Source organism: Panicum virgatum, chromosome 8N (assembly GCF_016808335.1).
Source record: "Panicum virgatum strain AP13 chromosome 8N, P.virgatum_v5, whole genome shotgun sequence".
NCBI classification, from domain to species: domain Eukaryota; kingdom Viridiplantae; phylum Streptophyta; class Magnoliopsida; order Poales; family Poaceae; genus Panicum; species Panicum virgatum.
The window spans coordinates 49,299,093-49,312,932 of NC_053152.1; the positions used below are offsets into that span (position 1 = coordinate 49,299,093).

At 50.4% G+C, this 13,840-nt stretch overlaps 1 protein-coding gene across 1 annotated transcript; it reads right to left on the minus strand.

The window, feature by feature from the left end:
- Window positions 1-9,463: 9,463 nt before the first annotated feature.
- On the minus strand, window positions 9,464-9,853 carry LOC120685217 (short-chain dehydrogenase reductase ATA1-like). The gene has a single exon (XM_039967029.1). It carries the CDS (start codon window positions 9,851-9,853, stop codon window positions 9,464-9,466), a length of 390 nt encoding a protein of 129 aa, XP_039822963.1.
- Between the last annotated feature and the right edge of the window lie 3,987 nt (window positions 9,854-13,840).

Here is a 13,840-nt window from a genome sequence, read left to right on the forward strand (position 1 = left end):
CATCTAGGAAGAGGCGGCATACATGAATCATAATACCATGACTCATAAGAATAAGGCATGCTGTAATAAGATCCACATGTTATAAGTATAGGTGATCCATGTGACAAAAACGGCATTGAAGTAGGAAAATTATTCCATTGCCGATTACGATCATGGAATCGCTGACTTAGGTGTTTTGGATGTTTCGGCCGACTACCATCATTGACATTCTTTTGCCTTTTGGGTTTAGACGGAAGCTCTTCATGAATATGCTTTAGCTTTTCCTTTTGATGCTTTCTACGGCCTTTGACTTCAACAGTTTTCCAAACACCAATCTCAGATTTTTTGGGCTTAACCATCTTAGGTTTTAATTTAGTTCTGGAAACCCTGGGAGAGGCGGTTAGACCGGTTTTATCACAACCGTCCTCTTTATCTTTGCCTTGTTGCTCCCCGAGCGTAGAAGTATTAGTTACAGTTTCTGTGCTCTCGCTAGGGGATTTTGGTTCGACAATTTCAGCTTGAGACGGCCGAATTTCATCTTAACCAGCAACATTAGGCAATGTTTCGCAAGAATTATTAGTCGGCTTTTCAATAACCGACTTTTGAATAACAGGAATTGCAGTTGAACTATCTTCTTTATCATTCAAATACTTGACAAAATCAGATAGAACATTAGATAAAGTATCTGAAGATTGCATCTCTTTTAATATGTCGACGTCACTAGGTTCTAGCCACCCCTTTACTCTAACATCACCTTGCTTCGTTAATATGAAGCAAGATAAATATAATCTTTCACCTGCTGCTAAGGATTCCTGCATATATTCTTCCAATAGCTCATCAGATGATTCTTCATGCGGCACCATATTGCTACAGTTTGACAGATCGGCCATGATAGCCAGATTCTCGTTCCCCAGTTGAGTCGCCAAAATATGTTGGCGCCGATTTAGGCCAACACACAAACGTGCTAGATCGCGCGGAGCCTTGCAGCGCCTCCTACGTAGACCGATCAGACTGGTGGTAGGAACCGGTCAGACCAGTTTCACCGGAAACCAGTGAAGGTCCGACGAACGCTCGCCCGGGAGGGACCCTGTCAGGGCAAGCGCACGTAGGGTTGCCCTAGGCTCGGTAGGCCAGCTAGGGCGTCCTCACACTATGTAAGAAACGACCTATAGTGACGTGCATAAAGATGACTGGCAGTTGTCGCCTGTCACCCCTCAAGTAAAGGTGACGGGTTTCATCTCCGCGCATCACCTTGGATCATTTTGGGGCCTCGCTAGAAACGTGGCCCGTCACCTTTGATAGAGCAAAGGTGACAGGGCTTAACATTGCATGTCACCTATATTACAGGTGACGCGCTACATTCTTAGCGCGTCACCTATAGCCATGCAAAGGTGACGGGCCAGGACCTAAGCAGCAAAGGTGACGGCCTTTACTTAGTACGTCACCGCGTCTTGTGATGCGCTTAACCTATGGTCTGGTGACGCATTACGTGTATAGTTCATCACCTATGTGTATGCCCTGTCTAATTAGTGCACATGTGCCGCAGTCATACACGTTCTAACAAAAGGATGAAAATTGTGAGGTAACAATGTTGAGATTATTGCGAGATATATAACAAGGCAGAAGTTTATCATATATATATATATATATATATATATATATATATATATAGTCATGGCAGCTCCCTGATAACTTCCACCACCCTGAAGATGGCATAGACATATCCGGCGACGTCCTCCACGATGGGCGGGTTCACCTTCGGTTTCCCAAGGCGAATGAGGTAGTCGGTCAACTCGTTGAATGAATCCTTCATGACGCTGATTGCCCAGGTGTCGCCGAAGCCGAAGGGGTAGTCCGGATCGAACTCCGGATCGTCAGGCGCCGGAGCAGGGGCCAGCGTAGGCACCGGGGCTGTCACTGGAGCTGGGGCCAGAGTAGGGGCCGGCGCAGGAGCCAGGGCCGGAGTCGCAGCAGGAGGAGGCGATAGGCGATGGCGACGGCGGCGAGGGAAGGTGGGGGAGGAAGAAGGCGATGGCGACGACGACGACAAGTCCACTTGAACGACGCGGCGGCGGCGGCGGCTAGAGCGAGAGCCGGAACCCGACATCATTGTACCTAGGGCACGCGAGAGTAGGGGTGTGAGTGGATGGCAACGGTGGTGAGAGCGTGCGTGCTACAGCGAAGAAGATGGAAGCCGAGAGCGGCCGGGAGGCAATATATATAATTTCACGCGGCCGGAATGTGAAACGGCGCGCGGTTGCCAAGAGGGCACCGGTGGTTGCGATTCCCAGCACATGACATAGGTGACGCGCTACATATATTGCGCGTCACTTATGTAAAGATAGGTGACGCGCTATATAGAAAGCGAGTCACCTTTCATGTGACATAGGTGACAGGTGGTATATGGAGCCCGTCACCTGTAATCATGTCATAGGTGACGAGTCCATGATGATGCCCGTCACCTTTAAGTGATACATAGGTGAGCCCGTCACCTTTAAGTGATACATAGGTGACGGTTCCAATTGATGCCCGTCACAATTGATCTTGACCTAGTATTTCCCCTCTGGCAACCACCGCTCGGGCAGGCAGCTGCCAGTAGGCAGAGGCTGCGGCAATTTTGGGCGGTTTTGGGGTCGTGCAAGGTTAGAGCTCCAAATTATTCCCCTCGATCTCCCTTCCCTTTTCTCCCCCATTCCCTCTCCTTCTCCTCCTCCCCTCCTCGATCTTGAATTAATTGTTGAAAAATCTTGTGTTCTTGCGGATATAGATGGAGGATAAAAGTTGGATGGGTCTTACTAGCCATTGTTGTCCACATTACTTGGGAGGTTTGAAGTCTTTCATGGAGTTTGCGAGGGCCGACATGGAAGCGAGGTCAAAAACAACAATCTACTGTCCATGCTCATATTGCAGAAATGAAAGGAAATACTCTGACTTTGAAGTAGTATATGCGCATTTGATTGTTCATGGATTTCTACCAAATTACACTTGTTGGAATAAGCACGGAGAGGAAGGGCCTAATGAAAGGGGGGAATGGGTCGCTGATCATTAAGAAGAGCCCAACCGCAGGGAAATGCAGGACGGTGATCAGGATGGGGAACAAGGCAACGGTGATGACGGTCAAGCTTATGATGACATCAATGAGGAGTGCATTTTGGAGTGCAATGACGACCAGTTTGATGCCTTGGTCGACAATGTTGAAGACATGATCCGTGATGTAAGGGGAGAAGATGAGATGATGGAAGCTGAGCTGCGTAAATACAAGCAATTTGTTGAAAATTCCAAAAAACCTCGTTATCCCCATTGTGAGAAATACTCACGGGTAACCGAGGACCTGAAGCTTCTGCAACTAAAGGCTGCTCATGGTTGGACGGACAAGAGTTTCAAAGCATTGCTTCTTCTCTTGAAGGATATGCTGCCAGAGGGAAACTTGATCCCGGATACTGTGTATGAGGCCAAGCAGATTGTGTGTCCTGTGGGATTGAAAATTGAAAAAATTCATGCATGCTATCATAATTGTGTCCTGTTTCATGGAGAGAATGAAGATCTGGACCATTGCCTTGAATGTGGAACATTGAGGTACAAGCGTCGAAAGGATGGTGGTGATGATGGAGAGGACAACATCAATGAGAGGAAGAAGAGGACTCCTAGGAAAGTTGCATGGTACTTTCCTCTGATTTCCAGATTGCAGCGGATGTTCGCAAACAAGGAGGAGGCAAAGTTGTTGCATTGGCATGAGGAGGGTCGTAATAAAGACACAATGCTACATCACCCTGCAGATTGTGCTCAATGGAGACATATTGATAACACCTATGGCTGGTTCGGGGATGATCCTAGGAATAAATCCCTATGGAAACATGAGTACCTCACATAGCACGTGGTCTATTCTATTGTCAATCATGAATCTCCCATCATGGCTTTGCAATAAACGCAAGTATACCATGTTGTCAATATTGGTCTCTGGACCGAAACAATCTGGTGATAGAATTGATGTGTTCCTCCGACCCCTCATAGATGATCTTCAGTTCCTTTGGAAAGGTGTGGTCGTTAGGGATGCTGTCGTCAATCAGCACTTCACTTTGCATGCTATGCTGATGACCACGATCAATGATAATCCGGCTCATCATAATTTGTCCGGGCAGAGCAAAAGGAATGGTCAAGGTTGCTCCCACTCTTGTCAGAGACATGTTCCTTGTGGCTGCAGAACTCGAACAAATTTGCATACATGGGCCACAGACGATGGCTTCTAAGGAATCACCCGTACCGAAGCATGGACAGACAGTTTGTTGGTACAAGGGAGTCACGATCTCCTCCAGCACATTTCTCCTGGAGTGATGTGTACAGTTAGGTTAAGGATGTCACTCCAGTTCTCGGCAAGCAGAAACATGGAGTTCATGAAGATGACGAAGGGATCTGGAATAAGAAATCCATACTATGGGAGTTAGAGTATTAGCACATCTTAGTAGTCTGACATTCAACTGATACCATGCATTTAAAGAAAAACATTTGTGAGAGCCTTGTCGGCACAATCATGAACATGAAGGGTAAAGGAAAGGACCACGAGAACGCTAGAGCTAATCTGGAAGAGATGGGCATTCATCATGAGCTTTACATCCAAGAAGCGAAAAATGGAAAAGACCTTCCTGTAGTTGCCACCACGATGTCCAAAAAGGAGAAGAAAGAATTATGCAAATTCTTGCATAGTGTAAAATTTCCCTCAGGATACGGTTCCAACTTTGCCAGGCTTGTCAACATGAAAGAACTAAAGCTGAATTTTGCCATGATGAAGTGTCATGACTATCACGTGCTTATGATGTCATTACTACCAGTAGCAATCAGGAATGTGCTCCCTGTGAAGGTTCGTTAGATAGTCATGGGCCTCTTCTTCTTCCTCAATGCCATAGAGCAAAAGGTCATTGATGATGACTCGCTACTAGCTCTAGAGAGACGGTTACAGGAGACACTTCGTCTGATGGAGGCCTTCTTCCCTCTAACATTTTTCGATATTATGGTTCACCTCACGATTCACCCTATAAAGGAGATACACTAACTTGGCCCCTCTTACCTCCACCAGATGTTTTCTTATGAGAGATACATGGGCATCCTGAAGTCATTTGTAAATAGTCGTACATATCCGAAGCGAAACATCATCAGCCGATACGGGACCGAGGAGGCTGTTGAGTGGTCGATGAGTTACTTGGATCCAGATAACCTAATTGGAGTGCCTCATTCAAGACATGAAGGGAGGTTGGATGGGGTTGGGACTCTAGGCAAGAAGACTACGAATCCGGAATGAAAATCGTACAATCAAGCCCATTTTCTTGTCCTAGAACATATGGAGGCGGTGGAGCCATATGTACTCGAGCACAGACAACTTCTTGTGCAGCAAAATCCTGAGAGAGGTGATGCTTGGGTTGCCAAAAAGCACAGGAAAGAGTTCAACAATTGGTTCAAAGACAGTGTGCAGCAAGTGATGTATCAACTGATGACATTAAGAAACTAGCTGCATGCCCTATATTCACTGTGACGACATAGCAGGCTTATGATATCAATGGATACACATTTTACACAATACAGCAGGACAAGAAAAGCATCTACTAGAACAGTGGGGTTTGCATTGATGCTTATGATAACAACATACAAAAGACCCCATACTATGGTCAAATAGAGGAGATATGGGAGCTCAACTACCTGGGATTCAAGGTTGCCCTATTCAAATGTCGATAGGTTCAAGGGTCATAGGGAGTGACACATGACAAGAATGGGTTTGTCAGCATTGATCTTCGCAATGTTGGGTACAAAATAGAACCCTTTGTTTTGGCAAAAGATGTGGAAGAAGAAGAAGAAGAAAAGGACATCTGTGGATCCTGACCGATTGAAAAAAGAGATAATGGATGAAATATTTGGGAAGCTCAGGGCAGCGGGGATTGATGTTGACGCAGCATAAAGGTGCGTCCCATGGCAAGAGCAGCAGCGCCTCTAAGGAGGTGGAACAACAAATAGCAGCACTAGCAGGCGAACATAGCCCCCCTCCCCCGGTGGACGTAGCATGCCGGCCCCCAATATATGCCTAGGTCCTAGTCATGATAAGCCGGACACATTCGACATGCTAAATGGTCCAACCGCCTGCAGCCTTAAAGCTGGAGGTTTCTCAACATTGATGATGGACCTAGCAATGGGGGTCGTGCTACCCGAGGACAAGGTCTGCCACACGGTGCTAGTGCAAGATGGGTATGTCGTGGTGAAGGTTGATCACGTCCATCAAAACACAGAACCCATCCCTCTTGACATCCCGATGCCAGATGCCGACATTTTTACTTTGGGGGATGCCCGTACCATGCAGATCCAGTGGAAGAAAAGTGCTATTCTCATCCTACCCATTAATCGGTCCATTGCATCGTCTTCAGGACAACCCTCAGCTACTGCTGACCAAAAGCGGCCATGCGCCCCAACGCATAAACCTGTGAAAGATGTTGCCGCAGGCAGCCCCCCAAAGTAAAAGGGGTAAACCACACCGAAGAAAAATGTAAGGGGTAAGGAGACACCCAAGGAACCAGCAAAGAAAGCAATGGAAGCAAAGGGTAAGCCGACACCCGAGGAACCAGCAAATAGTGTATGGACTTCTACTCACTCCAAGTTTGTAATGGGCAAGCCAATGATGTCAACGGAGGAGCTAGCCAGTGCAGGGTTGAATACCAGGAGACTCCACAACCACTACATCACCCATGCCATGCACAAGGATGATACATCAATCGTGGGTGCATTCAAGGCCCAGGACTTGCACAGTGGGCCTGGTTATTTCTCCGTTGTGTGGTCTGATCTCTACTCATCTGTTGCTTGACACTGTGAGTATATATAGCACAAAGGATTGTTCACAGTCATTCTTATATTACATCGTAACCACCTATATGTCATCTACCTGAAAACTAATATATTTGTATGTAGGCAATTGGCCAAACAATCAAAGGAACGTCAGCTTGGTGTTGCATTCATTGATCCCCAGCAGTTCTCTGCCAGCGTGATCGGTCGGGAAGAGGAGCACGTAAAGACTGCCATCTCAGAGGTCTTGAAGTCTTCAACAGGTTGTGTGCTTGCCGCGCACCACACAGGCTCCCACTATTTCCTAGTCGTCATCTGTCCGAAGTGGGAAATAGTGTGGTACTTGGACTCTCTAAGACCACGCAACGATGATGGCAGTTTGGGACAGCGAGACTACACCAGCATCAAGGCGGTTATTGATAGGTATATCTCTGAGTTACCACATTTGCAATTTTCTCATTTGGAACCTGTCACATATTTAATTTGCAGCTAACGACATCCATAACACCCAATGCAGTAGTTTCTCCTCCTTTCGAGCTGACCACCATCTTCCAAAAACCACATTGACACACGTGACCAATTTTCCTGTATATCTCTGACTGCCTACATTCTATCTTTTCATGATTTCACCAAATATACTTGACCTAACACTATATATATATATATATATATATATATATATATATATATATATATATATATATATATATATGTCATACATGCACTCATCATTTGACTCTTACTTCTTGCTAGGACATGCGGGATAATAATAAGGACAAGAGATTGGAGAAGAAGCAGCTCTTGGCTATTAGAGAAAAAGTTGCCTCCTTCTTGCTGGTAGACGTCATAAGCGACAAAGGAGACTTCCACTGTCGTTGATCTTGAACAGTTTGTTGTGGAAAGATAGAATGTGATTGTTGTATGTTGGATTTATGTACAGTTTTATGTGATTCTTGTACAGTTTGTTGTGGAAAGAAACAATAGTTTGTCAATGTTCTTCTACTATGTCTGTTTGCAGGATCAAGATAGCTGTCAAATCCTGGCTGTGCTCCAGGATGCAGCCGGAAGCAAAATTAGCCCTGCAGGGATCTATAGTCTAAGGTGACGGGCAACAACCAAAGCATGTCACCTTCAACATTCGCCAGGTGACGGCCTCTGGAACCACAGACTGTCACCTTTGCAAAATTTCAAGTGATGTGCGTTGTTCCCAGCCCGTCACTTATGAGCGCAAAATAAGTGACGGACGTTGTCTACACCCGTCACCTATATTTGGCAAAGGTGACGGACGGAGACTTGCATACGGGGGCCCCTAGTCACCATGAAAGGTGACGGTCCTCTAATGATGTCCGTCACCTATAAAGTCACATAGGTGACGGGCAAACACCCGTCACCTTTCAGCTCAAAACAGTGACCTAGTATAAGTGACGGGCGGGATACCCGTTACCTTAGAGAGATGTTGCCTGTAAATATATGACTTTTCTTATATAGTGTCAAACACCATGGAGATGAAGGAAGAACAACATGTCGAGGTTGGAAGAGCTAGGGTTTGGATAAAAGGTAAAGATAATGAAGAGTAGTAAATTGATTTGTGTTTGATCGATTAGAAGTCCTCAATCGGCCATGGCCCTTTATATTTATATGGCGGGGAGGTCTTGCTCCGCAAGAAAGTCCTTTACAGATCTAAAACACATGAATTAACTTAATTACATTCGTACTCTACTTGGACCGGTCTGACCGGTCGGCCCATTCGGACTCTACTTGGACCGGTCAGACCGGTCGGTCCGGAGTTTCCGGCCTCATACCCAGAGAATCCGGACTAATGTTCGGATGTCCGAACATTCGTTCGGAGTATCCAGCCTTATATCCGGAGTATCCGGATTCCTTGACCTGACTGCCAATTTTGGTCGTCAACAGAGTGAACTCGCCATTCAGGACGAGGTTGTTCCCTGATGTCACACTCTTACCGTAGTCCGATGCGAGGTACCCCGCTGCATTGGCCACCTAGGATCCTAGGTGGCTTCACGTGGAGGCTCAAAAGGAACCTCCAATTAGTAATAGTAAGATTACATAAGGGCAACATCGTCTTGGAGAAGGTATATGACATTCCACAGTTAACTGATCAGCGTAGTGGTGACTTTGAAACCAAAAGCATGTTGATCGAGTGGTGGTGACTTTGGAACCAAAAGTAAGTTAATGAAGTGGTGTATTTGGAAGAGACAACAACAATAAAGATCCCGATTTTACTAGGAGAATCAAATTAAAAGGGAGTAACAAATGGATCGGTATTACATCAAATTAAGCTGCATACATAATGGGTGACCAGCCCATTGGCAAATACTGCTGAAACATGAAAAGATGAAATGGATCACACTGTTTATTCAGAGAACAATAAGGAGCGAAACGACGTCGCCCAACTAGTGTCTAGTGGGGACCGAAAAGTTGCACGCAGCTGTGCTGGGAAGCTTCCCTGGCCACACACTAAGGAGTAGTGAACTTGCCGTTCAGGACGAGGTTGTTCCCTGTCAGGCTCTTACCATACTCCGACGCGAGGAACACCGCCGCGTCGGCCACGTCGGCGGCGGCCGCCGTCCTGGTCATGTAGTTCTTGATCATATGTTCAAGCTGGTCATCATCGGCGTGGGGGGAGATCGACCTGAGCACGCGCTTGTCAACGTCGGCGTGCTGCGAGATTAGCCTTCACCCGCACGCCGTGCGCCGCCAGCTCCGCCGCCTTGGCCCGGATCACGCCGATGGCTGCGGCCTGGGAGATGCTGTACGCCGAGGGCACCACGTCGCCGAGCAAGCCCATGGTGCTGCTCCTCAGGAGGATGCAGCCTCCCTTGTGCTTCTGGCGCGTCATCACAGCACTGGCGAGGTTGATGCTCTCCAGGACGGACAGGAAGTTGGCCGCCATGGTGTGCTCGAAGGCTTTGCTGTCACTCAAAGACACGTGGTTGAACTCGGCATTGTTGTAGAAGATGTCAAGATGCCTGTGTTCATCCTTGAGGTTCTCAATCTCGTGGCCAAACTTCACCCAGTCGCTTGTGTCGCAGGGCATTGCCGCAGCCACTTGAGTGGTTTTGTTATTAGGGTCCCTGTTCTTCTCGAGATCCTCTGCGATGCTTTGGCACCTGTCCAGCTTCTTGTCTGCGAGGAAGACCGAGGCGCCATGGTAAAAGAACTTTTGGGCAATCGCCTTGCCGACTGTACTTCTGCTCCCGTGATGACGGCCACCTTGTTAGCAAGCAACCTGCATGTATACTTGTTACATACATGGTGAGCAAATTAACCTAGGCAACGCACAAAATATCGAGTAAAGTCCATTTTGAACAACTATTTTTGACTTTTTGCGGTGCGGGACCTGATCCGCGGCAGTGGCTCGGCGCGGGCAGGAGCGGCGGCAGCTCCAGCTATTTTTTTGTTTTTTATTCCATTGGTAGAGGCCGGTTGTGGCATGATCTAATCCTGAAAACCCATCTCTAGTGGCTGGTGAGGGCATGACTCGCTCCTAGAAATGGGTTTTTAGGGATGGACGCGTTACCCGCTCCTACAAATAGCATTTTTTGCTGTGAAAAACAGTGACGGATGCGGTACCTGCTCCTAAAAGTAGGTTCACTACTAGAAAACTCTACATTCGCCCGCGGTCATTAATACCGGGCTCAATTTCAGCCGGTACTAACGTACCCATTTAGTACCGGGCCAAACCTACAGTGCCCATAGGAGTTAATTAGTACCCGCTGGAGGCACCAGCCGGCACTAAAGTGCTCCACCGACAGCCGCCTGCAACAACTAGCAATCATTTAGTACCGGCTGGAGCCACCAGCCGGTACTAAATGGCCCCTAAAACATTTAGTACCGGCTGGTGACTCCAGCCGGTACTAAATTGGAAGCTTTAGTACCGGCTGAATTCAAGAGCCGGTACTACCCTCTCCGTCATCCGCCGCCTGCCTATCTTTCTATTCAGCTGTCCACCGCACCCCATTCATATCTCTCTCTTCTCTCTCTTATCCTATCTCTATCTCACAGCTTCTCTCTCTTCTCCAGGCAGGAGCTTGCGTGGGGGGGGGAGTGCGCCGGCGCACCGGCCGGCCTGCAGCGCGGTGGCACGCGGCCTCCCCGACACGGAGGTGCGCGGGCGGGCGCCGCCAGACCGCGGCGGCGGAGGCATGCGCGGACGGCGCCGCCAGGCTGCCGGCCGCCAGCGCTCAGGCCACGAGGGCCTTCCCCGGCCGCCAGGGAGCAGGGGGCGGCGCGCGGGGGGCGCGGAAGCCGCCAGGCACCAAGGGCATGGTGCCGCTGACCACCATGGGTGTGCAGGGAGGCTTCATGTTGTGTTTTATTTTTTGTTCTTGTGAAACTTTGACTTGTTCATGTGAAGTATGTGAAATCTGTAACTAGCTCGTTCATGTGATTGCAACTTTGATGTGATTTTTGCGGTTCATGTATTCTTGTGAAATCTGTAACTGGTTCATTGATTCATGTGATTGTGAACTTTTTGTGATTCATGTGATTGTGATTTTTTTTGTGATTCTTGTGATTGTGGCATGCACCTTGTGGAAAAGAAAATGAGAAAAGAAAGGGGGAAAAAGCTACGGGTGATGCGGTGAGGGAGAAGTTTGTACCGGTCGGTGTTATCGACCGGTACAGACACTCCATTTAGTACCGGTCGCTCTGACTGGTACTAAATGCTTGTGTATTTAGTACCGATGGATGGGTACCGGGTGAGCGACCGGTACTAACCAGAGGTTCCTACCTGGTACTAGTGTGGATTTTTCTAGCAGTGGTTTTTACCCGCCCCTACAAACTTTTTTCGTAGTAGTAATGCGTGGTTCAAATTCAAATGTTTAGTTCAAAATGTGGTTCAAACTAGCAAAATTAGAAATAGATTGTCCAAAATGGAATTTACTCTAAAAATGTGTACTAATTAAGGTAATTGAAGTCTGAAGCATACTGCGGTGGGGCCATGGAAAAACAGTTTTCAACTCCGGAGATGATGACGATGGTCCAGCTCAGGCCCTCCCCACTGTTGTGCTCACAACAAACACCAAGTGACCAGCTTAGCTTACATCACAAATGGAAACCCGGTCAGATGCTACTAGGAAAAAGGATCCAAGCTAGACCTGACATGAGAATGTCACCCGCTGCTCCAAACACTCCGAAAGCTGGACCAGCGGTCCACACACCAACCAACGCGCCGCCCGCGGCAGCCGCGACTCTGCCGCCTATGCGCCGCCGCCGCCGGATCTCCTTGCTCCGGCCACCTCCGTCCCTTCCGGCCACAGATCCGCGCTCCCCTCGGCTCACCCTCTCCGTCCATCCATCCCATGGCCTCCCTAGCTGTGCTTGGAGGGAGATCGGCGGGATGGCCTAGACGCCCACACCACCAGTCGCCGCCGCCACCGCCGGAGACCACTCCGGTCCCGGCGGCCGCTCCGGCCACGGCGGCCACAGTTCCGCCCCTCCCCCGGCCACTTCAGTCTGACCTCGCCTCCGAGCTGCCGTCGCGCTGCCGCCGCCCGCTATGGCCATGGTGCTCGACGACGACGACCTCCTTGATGACGTGGCTCGGCCTCCCGACCCCGACCCCCCACCCGCCGCCTGCGGCTCACTGGAGCACCTCTTCGGTTCACCGCTGCCGTCGTCCACCCACCCGCCGGCAGCCACTCCGGTGCCGGCGGCCACCACATCCTCAGCTGCACCTGCGCTAGGTGCCTTCTCCCCCCCCCCCCCCCACCACACCCTCGATGGCACGCTGACGGCCACCCCGGCCCCGACGACCTCCTCCTCGCTAACGGACACTCCTCTCTCCTCCCCCGGGCACGGAGCTCTCTCCCCGGACGCGGCTCCGTTTTTCCCTAGCGGCCACTCCGGCGGCTGGGGAAAGCAGCTCCGTTGGAGGGACGACACCCCAGCCCTCTCCGACGTTGACGGCTCCCCATCCTACCACGACATCCTGCTTCGGCAACCGAGGGGGACCACCTCAACACTAGCGGCGGCGCTGGTCGACGCGCCGGCTCCGATGCCCACTCTCTGCTCCATCGTGGTGGTGCCTCCACGTGGTGAGGGTGGGCACCGCAAGCGTCCTCGTCGGCAGGGCCGCCGGCTGCCCTCTCCACCACCCTAGACGGACAAGCGTTCCCGGCGCAGCTATCGCCGGTGCGGAACGATGAAGCTGGTCGTCGGTCTCCAGCGGCACGACCACCCCCGCAAGGCTGGTCGGGCTGCCCCAAGCCGTGTCCGGGGTCAGGCTGCACATCGCCCTCCTCGCGTCGACCCTGATGGCTGGCAACGAGTTGAGAGGCGGCGTGCGTATCCTTGGGACCATCGGGAGTGGCCTCCTCAGCCGGAAGCACCGCCGCGGCAATGCTTCCCCAAGGTGCTCGATGGACGATGCTTGAACTGCCTTTGCTTCAAGCATCGGGTTTCTTCGTGTCATCAACCATCACGGTGCCTGTGTTGCCACGGTCTTCGGTACCGTGCCAAAGATTGCGTGCGGCCTCGTCGCCCGCAACTCCGCTTGGCCCAGGCTCGGCTGGACGGTCGTGTCGCTCCTGCGGGGTTTGGGCATGATCGCCCTCCGGTCTCGGACGATCGATCGTTGCCGACGACCGCTGCTACTGGCGGTGGCCTTGACCTCACGCTCTCCGCCACCGATGCCTTGGCCGTGGTTGCTTTGGCTGCGGCCAAGTCAGCGATCATGGCTGTGCTTCGCATCGGAGAGGATGACTTCACCCTCAGGCTTGCCTTCCCCGAGTTGTTCGTGGCCACCTTCCGGTCTCAGGAGTTCCGAGATCGAGCTTCGGCGGCGAGTGTCTCCTAGGAGGGGCCATCGCTTTCCGGTGGTCTGCTGGGGCACTCGGAGGCTGCCACACCCGTGACGCCCGTGGAGGTGCCACCTTCGGACGAGGTGGTGCCGGTTGTGGAGGTGTCGCCTGTGGAGATGCCACCATCGGCTGAGGTGGTGTCGGTTGTGGAGGTGCCGCCTGTGGAGGTGCCACCTTCGGCCGAGATTGTGGTGCCGGCTTCTGAGGAGGCAACCAGCACG

Excerpts from the sequence above, each read along its gene's own strand:
- LOC120685217 (XM_039967029.1), bottom strand. The coding sequence starts at position 9,853 with ATGCCCTGCGACACAAGCGACTGGGTGAAGTTTGGCCACGAGATTGAG.